The 9526-nt window shown below is 43.9% G+C and overlaps 1 protein-coding gene across 4 annotated transcripts; it reads right to left on the bottom strand.

Annotated features, from left to right (window-relative positions):
* Positions 1-4276: 4276 nt before the first annotated feature.
* On the bottom strand, positions 4277-8829 carry LOC123119108 (uncharacterized). 4 transcript variants are annotated; one of them, XM_044538794.1, is made up of 4 exons: positions 8331-8829; positions 7415-7515; positions 7100-7299; positions 4277-4939 (listed from the first exon to the last, which is right to left on the bottom strand). In XM_044538794.1, exons 2-4 carry the CDS (start codon positions 7502-7504, stop codon positions 4624-4626), a joined length of 606 nt encoding a protein of 201 aa, XP_044394729.1. In that variant the 5' UTR covers positions 7505-7515; positions 8331-8829; the 3' UTR covers positions 4277-4623. The 4 variants fall into 4 exon arrangements, with proteins under 4 accessions (XP_044394729.1, XP_044394728.1, XP_044394727.1 ...); XM_044538793.1 differs by having other exon boundaries at positions 8336-8829; XM_044538792.1 differs by having other exon boundaries at positions 7415-7523; positions 8331-8827.
* Positions 8830-9526: the final 697 nt, after the last annotated feature.

The raw sequence follows: 9526 nt of genomic DNA, 5'->3' as shown, positions 1-9526 counted from the left end.
CCCGAGATTCGATCGTCGGTATCCCAATACCTCGTTCAATCTCGTTACCGACAAGTCACTTTACTCGTTCCGTAACGCATGATCCCGTGGCTAACTCCTTAGTCACAATGAGCTCATTATGATGATGCATTACCGAGTGGGCCCAGAGATACCTCTCCGTCATACGGAGTGACAAATCCCAGTCTCGATTCGTGCCAACCCAACAGACACTTTCGGAGATATCTGTAGTGCACCTTTATAGCCACCCAGTTACGTTGTGACGTTTGGTACACCCAAAGCATTCCTACGGTATCCAGGAGTTGCACAATCTCATGGTCTAAGGAAATGATACTTGACATTAGAAAAGCTCTTAGCAAACGAACTACACGATCTTGTGCTATGCTTAGGATTGGGTCTTGTCCATCACATCATTCTCCTAATGATGTGATCCCGTTATCAATGACATCCAATGTCCATGGTCAGGAAACCATAACCATCTATTGATCAACGAGCTAGTCAACTAGAGGCTTACTAGGGACATGTTGTGGTCTGTGTATTCACACATGTATTACGGTTTTCAGTTAATACAATTATAGCATGAACAATAGACAATTATCATGAACAAGGAAATGCAATAATAACCATTTTATTATTGCCTCTAGGGCATATTTCCAACACACTGTCCGCGGCTTAATGCATCCCGAGGACTGCACGCATTTGTTTCTGCTTTGCCGTTTCACGCAACAGCTATGGACGGCGTTCCAGCAATGGACGGTTGTTAGTTTCCCAGCGCCGGACAGTAGTTATGGAAGCACCGAGGACTGGTGGTTGGAGGCGAGAAGGGCTATTCCGAAGCATGCGCGCCGGAACTTCGACACCATTGTCATCCTCATACACTGGAGGGTCTGGAAGGAGCGGAACGCTAGAATTTTTCAGCAAACCGCGTGTAATATTGAGCGAGTTTTAGACCTCATCAGAGAGGACATGGGAGTTCGGAGGTCTACAGGGTGTGTGTCCGACTTGGGGAGCTAGGGGTGCTTGGTGTTGCCCTGTTTGTTTGGGGCTGATCCATGTACTATCAGTTGACGACCTCCTGACCTGTGAGACTCTCTTGTACTGCTTTTTCTTCTCCTTCTAATAAAGATCGGCCAATGGCCCTTCGACTATAAAATGTTCGTGGTTTCATATTTTTCTTCGGAATTTCATGAAACGTTCTATTTTTAAACAATTGTTCACAAATTAAAAAAATTGTTCGTGGTTTCAATTTTTTGTTCGGAATATCTGATATGTTCGATTTTTTAAATATATGTTGAAAAGTTCAAAAAATATTCGCGGTTTCAAATTTGTTTCAAATTTTATAATTTGTTCTGAAATTCAAAAAATTGTTCATTTTTCAAAAAAAATTGGCCTTTTCAAATTTGCTGTTCACGTATTCCAAAATATGTTCGTGTCTCCGAAAATAAGTTCAAAAATTCAAAAAAGTTCACACTAGTCCAAATTATATTCACTACAGTAACTAATTTGGGTCTGGTTCCGGTTCGGAACAGTAGCTCAGTCTGGTTTAGTTCTTTGAGATATTGGCTACTCTACTGCCATCGGTATTGGTCCAGTGAGGTGGTTATGAGCCTATGACACGCAGCGCAGCAGTAGTTTGCCAGTTCGAATTCTCGAATCCCTGCCGCCCAGTTGCTTTTTGATATTTTTGGTGTTGCGATACGGCTCAATGGGCCGGCCCAGTCAGGCGGTCTCCTGTGCGTGCCGCCGCCAATTTGACGCAGCGAGCATCAAATAGAGGTTCCCCCTAATTGGCGCTCTTTGCGCCAGTTAGCCGGCGCGACAATGTCTCGCTGCAAGCAAGACAGAGTCAGCTCTCGCTGAAGGCGCCGGCCTAAATAGGCCGGCCCAGCTCGCTCGAGGCCACAACCTCTTTTTTTGTATGTTTGACCTTTTGTTTCTTGTTTTGACTTTTGTTTACACTTCCGAATCTTCTAAACAGATACTCGTAATGGTTTGAAAAATGTTAATCATTCATTTGATTTTTTTAAATGTGTATAGAAACAATGTTGACCAGGTATTGGAAAATATGTTAATCAGGTATTTTGAAAAAAAGTTAAAAATGATTTTAAAAATGATAATCAAGTGTTTGAAAAATGTTGGATGTGTATAGAAAAAATGGTCACCATGTATTAGAAAAATGATGAAATCATTTGATCATGTATGTGAAAATGCTAATCATTTAAAAAATGTTAAACAAGTATTTCAAAAATGTTAATCAAGCATCTGAAGATATAAAATCTGTTCAAAAAATGTTGATCATGGATTCCAAAAAATGTTAATCTTGCATTTGATAAATGTTGATGAAGCATTTGATAAATGTTGAAACGTGCATAGAAAAAATGTTGACCATGTACTAGAAAAATGTTAATAAACTATAGATGATGTATTTGAAAAATGATAATGTGTATAAAAAATTCATATGTACACTAAAAATGTATATTGTGTACTGATAAATCCTGCCAGAAACAAAAGAAAAATAAAGAAAACCAAGTGAAAACAAAAAACAAATAAAGGAAACAAAGAAACCCAACTAAAATGAAAAAAAGAGAAAACTATATAAAATGATGTATAGTGTAGTAAACCATTCAAAAAAGGAAAACTGAAGTGTAATCAAGAATACTGATGAAAAAAACAAAAAAAATCATAGTATATCGAAGAAAAGAGAAAAAAAATGAAGAAAACCGATGAATAAATAAAGAATCAAAGAAAAAACAAAATAAATCGAGAAATGAAAATAACCAAAGAGAAGAACCACCGAAGAAAACCAAAGTAAAAAACAAAAAGAACCAGCAAAGAAAACCAAGAGTAAAATAAGAAAAAAAAACGTGAAGAAACTGAGGATTGTGCCCTCGCCTCGCGCTGAGGATTATGCTGGTTCGGTTCCCTAGGGACTTTGGTGTAATTTTCCTTTCTTTGTGTGGTGCGCTGTACCACTGCTTTTGTTTAATATAGTCTAGGGTCCTTTTCACCATAAAAGAACGTGAAGAAACATGAAACAAGAAAAAAACCCGAGAGAGGCGAGCGAACAAGCGAACTATCGATTGAACGCACTCAGCGAAGGAAAAAACCTGAAAAAACAGGTCAGGCCAGTAGCTATGCTAAAAAGCTTCAACGCGAGTATCTTCCATCTCGCATAACACAAGATATAGTTCTCACGCCAGTTAACGAGCTTCCGCTCGCACGGTCGCTAGCATGAGCTGGCCCACCAGTGCACGAGCTCGCTCGGGAAATTCCCCAAACGGTCGCTACTGCTGACGCTTGCTCGAAAAATGTTCCAGAAAACTTTTTTTCAATTGTTGAATTTTGAAAAAAAAATCACAAAAACATCAAGAAAAGTTCAGCAATTCAAAAAATTTGACCAATTTTGAAAAACGTTTAGGAACTTGAAACAAAGTTCATCAAATTTGCAAAAAGATCATGCATTTCAAAAAGAAAAAATAAAAAGAAAAATCTAAAAAAAAGAAAATAATACAGGATAAAGGAAAGAGAAAAAAGGAAAAGAAAAAATCAGAACAAGAAAAAAAAAAAGAAAAACCAAACATGAGCGGTCCAGTAAAACATTAATCAGAAAAAACAAGAAAAACCGGGATGAGATTTCTCCCATTCACCCTTAGATGGGCCGGCCAAGGCAAGAGCGCCTTTAGCCCAGTTAATGAAATGCATTCGATGGTCCCGCCAAGGTAAGAGCACCTTTAGCGCCGGTTAACGAAATGCATGTTAACGGGCGCTGAAGGCGCCGAAGAGAAAATGCCCTCGGTCTCACACTAGACGGGACATAGTCGCCTCGTGCAGGGTAGGGGCGCGTCTACAGCTCACTTATAGTGAGATACGCCATCGCCTTGCCTGAAGTGGTGTGGTCATGGACCGGACCAGTAATGCTATTGGTTCTATTTTTTTTCTGTTAGTTCACTTCGTCTCATTTTTTCATTTCATTTTCCTATTTTTGTCATATTAAAAAAATACATATATTTCACAAGGAATCATTTCAGTTTTTAAAGTATAATATAGCTTAAAAAATGTTTCTTATGTATAAAAAACATGTAGAATATGTATGAAAAAAGTTGACATAAAAACATATATCTGAAAAATGGTAGTCATATATCTAACACTGAAATACGTCTAGATACGTATGTTTTAGCGTCAATTAACATAAGATGAAGACAGTATTTGAAAAATGATAATGTATATAAGAAAAATATTCCTTATGTATACCAAAAAAGTAAAATCTGTGCCAAAATAGTACACATCAAGCATATAGCTAAATTAATATTAATCATATATTTGAAAAATGTAAACAAGTATAGAAAAATGTTTCTACCGTGTATGAAAAATGTACAATCCATATGATAAAAAGAAGCCCTCAAACCCATATTACGAAAACAATTTAATGCTGTATGTAAGAAATGATAAGCATGTACACCATCCGTTTCAAAATACTTGTTGTGGTTTTAGTTTGAATTTGAACTAAAACCACCAAGTATTTTGGAATGGAAGGCCGCAACGAGTGCCTTCCACTTACGACGTGCAGAAAGCATGTTCCTCCTTTTGGAAGGCAAAGACAACTGTTGCATAGTGGCAGAGCTAACTTCAGACTTGATTTGCTGGCGCAGGAGTAGAAGCGTAGGCGCTGTCTTTAGATGTAGCTGTTGGTGCCGAAGGAGATGTAGCGGTTGGTACCAAAGGAGGATTATTGCCCGCGGTTGCTTCGTAGTGGTCATTTCTCTGAATAAGAAGATACGAGGAGACCACAAGGGCGACAACTACAAGAAACAGAAATGTCGCTTCCACGAAAACTGCGACACCTCCGACACAACTACTATTCCCAATAGTTTTCTCCATAGATCCTTCAATCCCTAATAGGGCGCCTCCCAGGAAAGCTAGCACCGCTATGATCGCTAGGATCCTGCAAGTATACATGTATGTCACAGAGACCACATTAGTTAATACTCCAAGTATATATAGATTTTGTTAAACTTCAGTCTGAAAATTTTAAGCAAAGGTGTATTATTTTTTAAAACCGTAGAGAACGAACGTTCTCCTAGGTCCCTGCTGCCTTCCAACACGACAGAGCCCTTTTTTCTAGAAAAGGAGGATGCACCTCCGGCCTCTGCATCTGGACGATGCATACGGCCACTTTATTAATTATTAAACACAGAAGATCTTATTAGTACATCAGTAAGCCTGAAGCCACCATCTAGGCAACATCTGTCGCTACTCCTACCCCCTTGATGCAGTGGTGCCGAATGTCCGAGCCTAATACCAAACAGACATCGCACCAAAACCTAACATCTAATGCCGGATGCCCCATCCTAGCCACATACCGGGACTGGGTCACATGCCAGTCCGGCGCACTCACCGAGGCTGCCGCCGCCTTCTTCCACCGATCCATCTCCAGAGCAGGTACTGACGCACAGACCTTGCCAGACCCGCCGTCGACGCCACCATGGCGCCAGACAGCTCGACCACCCTGCGCTCGTCCATCCAGCCGCATCCGTCGTCGATATGCAGCTGCACCATGCCGCCACCACTCGTCGTCAATGACGCGGTAGATACAACGCCGCACCACCTGGCAACCTCCACACCATCGCCACTGCTGGAGCTACTCGGAGCCCACCATCCACAACATCTCTCCCCCGAACAGCAGTTCCTCCCAAGACGGCACCTCCATGGAGGATACGACGCGCAGGACGCTGCCGCCGCCCAATCCAGACTGAATTTTGGACTTTCGTCCGGGAGGGGTTCGGGGGTGGATAGGGGGGACCTCGGCTTCACCTCCAGGAAGGGTAACAGCGTCAAGTGACGTCGCCGATGCCGGGCCCAACACGCCGACCAAAGTTTCCTCCGGTCCCCATCCTATGCCACCAAACCTCCGTGTACTCCGGATCCGGCAAGCCACGATCCGAAACCCGCGAAGATGAAAGAGCCATGGGGCTCAACCCACCAGAAAGGAGGATCGAGAAGAACTCCTTGTAGATCTCCAGATGCCGAATCCAATGATCCGACGTGGCCAGCGACGATCATCACCACCCTGCGGCGGCCGACGGAGTCCGAAGAAAGGATCCAAATGGATCCGATCTGGATCCGGCGGCACCCGCGACCACCGGTCAGGCCAACGCAGCCACCACCTCACGACACGCAGGTCGTCACCGCCGTGCCGCGCACGACGCCGATGGGAGACCCGCCCGCCGCGCCGCCGGACCCCACATTCGCACGATGTTCCTCTAAATCCCGCTGTCCCGCGCCAACCAAGACGAAGAGGATGGGGAGAAGCCCCGCCGCCGCCCAGCCGGCCAGGCTTCGCCCGGCGGCGCTATGGACGGCGGCGAGGAGGGGAGAGGAGGAGGAGACTCGAGGGGCGGCGGCTAGGGTTTTCCCCCCGGGTCGCCCGCGGGGGCGAGCGAGGGGTGAGTATCTCAAAGTGTGTAGTTGGTGCACTTCCCAACACGACAGAGCCTGCACCATATAATTTTGACTCACGGCCGTGCAGTCGTATGATCATGATGCATACATGACATTGACACGGCAACCTCAACAGTCACCGTGTGACAAATTAGGACGACATGTAGCGATTTGAATTGTGAGTTGCCTAAGGGCATGTATAGTGATTGATAAAGCAGTCTTATCTTAAATCCGTCAAGTAATCTACATATGGCAATAAAAATGGTGTACAAGTTATACCTAAATATGTGATGAGGGATATTGTTGCTAACAGAACATATCTTAATTAAGAGAAACCAAACCTTTTCTCTCTCATTAATCTCAATAATTATCCTACATGACACTTTTAATATAGTATCATTGTATATGTCTTAAGTTCATGGACCCTCTTGCGTGATTTTCTACCAGATGGACTGTTCTGTACCTAGGTTTCAGGTTTACCGCCCATGGTGGAATTTCCTCCTTTTTCTAAAAAATCATACAATATTAATTTTAGTGTCAAGTGTTTTTTTTGCCTGAAGATGATATTTTCCTTGACTACTGACAGAAAGCAGCTGGACCCTAAAAAAAGAAGACAGAAAGCAGCTGAGATATGGAGCTTTCAGTGACAAAATTATTTACGTACCATGAGATGACATAGAAAACGACGGCGGCGATGCGATTGGCCCTCTTGGGATTCTGCCATGCCCCACAGCAGCAGATGGCCACGCTGGCGAGAACCTGTGTCGTTAGCGCCAGCACGGCCGCCACGACGCCGCAAGCCGTCGCCGGCGATCGCTCGTACTTACACACGCTGCGGTCATCGTGGTCATCCTCATAGCGTCTCTGCATGAATGATTGTACACAGTGAAGAAGAATCAACAAAAGTACTTTCAACTACAACTAGATTATTGGTTGGCCGGAGGTTGCAACAGAGGAAGAGATAATATCGCGTGCATACCTGTCCCAAGAAAACCGCGCTGATGACTCCGAAGATGACAGTCATCACGGCGACGACGGTGGTCGCCACCACTATACCTTTCTTCCCCATGGATGATCACACTACACTCCTAATCGGGGGAGATGAGTTGGATAGTGCATTAGGCGCAAACACATGAATATATATACATGAACAAGTGCAGGAATAGAAAGGTAGCTCGAATATGACTACTCGACGACGGGCTAACTCATGCATGAAGATTATCGATCGCATTAATTGCTCCATTTCTTTGTAAGCTACATGAAGTTGATACTTCGATCTAAATTAATTATCGCAACTCTAATACAAATTCCCTAAAGTATATAGATTAAGTTGCGCCTAGCCAAGAGGTTTGTCGAGGATTCACGCGACCCGAGTGGAGTGGTGTCAAGAATTCCCGCCTCTCCAAGCATGGCGAAAACGAGCGGGCCGGGCCATGGGCTCAGAAAAATCCTCACTTAAATCACAGAATAAACATCAAGAGGCACCCCAAACATACTCGACCAAAGCACATATTACATACTCCCTCAGTCCCTTCGTTCCTAAATATAAGACTTTTTAGTGATTTCAATATGAACTACATACGAGGCAAAATGGGTAAATTTACAGTCTAAAATATATTTATATACATCGTTATCTAGTTCCTATTGAAATCTCCAAAAAGGATTATATTTAGAAATGGAGAGAGTAGTTAAATTCCATCAGACATGCTGGGGAAGCACCGCGAGCAAAGAAAACTCCCGAGCTTGCGAACTGATGAACACAATGTGGAGGTAAATAGCGAGTGAGAATCATGCCCTACGGCTTCGCAAGAACCGATGAACTAAAAGCAAATCTCCCAGAGCACCAAACTATAGCTGAAAAAGAGGTGGAAAAGGAGGAGCAGAGGAATTCTTACGTTACCTCCAAGTCGACGGGAACCGGCCCAAATGAAGCAAGCGACTGCCGCCCACAGAGCCCTACACCACGAACACGACGCGACCAGCAAAATAAGAGGACGGCCACCAGGAGCACGAGAGGGGAGAGTCGGGAGGAACCAAGCTCGCCAGAGATAGGAACGTAAACCACCGGCAGTACGCTTTTGGTTGAGACTTGAGAGGTGTGAATGGATCCTCGACACAAAAATCCAACCAATACTATCACTAATAAATAGTGTGGGGAGATAAAGCAATAATAAACAAGTGGATAGCTTCCTACAAAAAAGTGGATAGGATGGGAACTTATCTGCAGTTCATGACTCAAGTACGTTTCCGGAAAGAAAGGATCAGAACGGGCGGAATATTCAAGGATTGCATGCGACCGATGCACGACGCATGCAGGGTCCGCGTCCAGCATTATTCAGAGGTTGGCGAGTGCCTCTCTTGCTAGCTGTTTCTATCGAGGCAGGCAACGTCTCAGCCGACCTCCGGAGACACACATACGCATGCATATATGCGTGGTGATGCACGCGCCGGGCCGCCGGAGATATTCAAGGCTTGCAGGTAGCAGGGACCGGCCGGTGGATCCATATCAACGTCGCCGCCAGAGTAAAATGCATAGATCGTTAACAAAAAACCATCACTTTATAAAACATGACAAAAGTCAGTCATCAAAAAATTGACAGAGGCAAAAAATACTGACGATAGATACTTCGTGCTTTGCTGACGTCACTACTTGGCCGAGCCCGCCCGTCAGACTGAGTTGGCAGAAAAGAGCCACATAGGCAAAAAAAAAAAACTTCCACTTCTTCTTCTTCTTCCTCCTCTTCCTCTCTCTCCTTTGCATTTCATCAAACACCCCATGCACAGAGTAGCGCGACAAGGAGAGATGGAGGCTGGGTGCGGAGGTGGCGGACACGGGACCCTCAAACCCTATTGCATCGGCGTCAAGCAGGAACCATTGGGTGCAGCCATCTCTTGTGGTCCTGCCTTAACGGAGTTGTAGAGGCTCGCCCCGCCGTCGCTTAGTTTTCGCGCATTGGAAGTGGCACCTGAAGGAAATATGCCCTAGAGGCAATAATAAAGTTGTTATTTATATTTCCTTATATCATGATAAATGTTTATTATTAATGCTAGAATTGTATTAACCGAAAACTTGATACATGTGTGAATACAT

The sequence above is a fragment of the Triticum aestivum genome, chromosome 5D (genome assembly GCF_018294505.1).
Source record: "Triticum aestivum cultivar Chinese Spring chromosome 5D, IWGSC CS RefSeq v2.1, whole genome shotgun sequence".
In the NCBI taxonomy this organism is placed as follows: domain Eukaryota; kingdom Viridiplantae; phylum Streptophyta; class Magnoliopsida; order Poales; family Poaceae; genus Triticum; species Triticum aestivum.
Note: the sequence above shows the minus strand (reverse complement) of the source record. Positions and strands in the feature narration are given on the sequence as shown.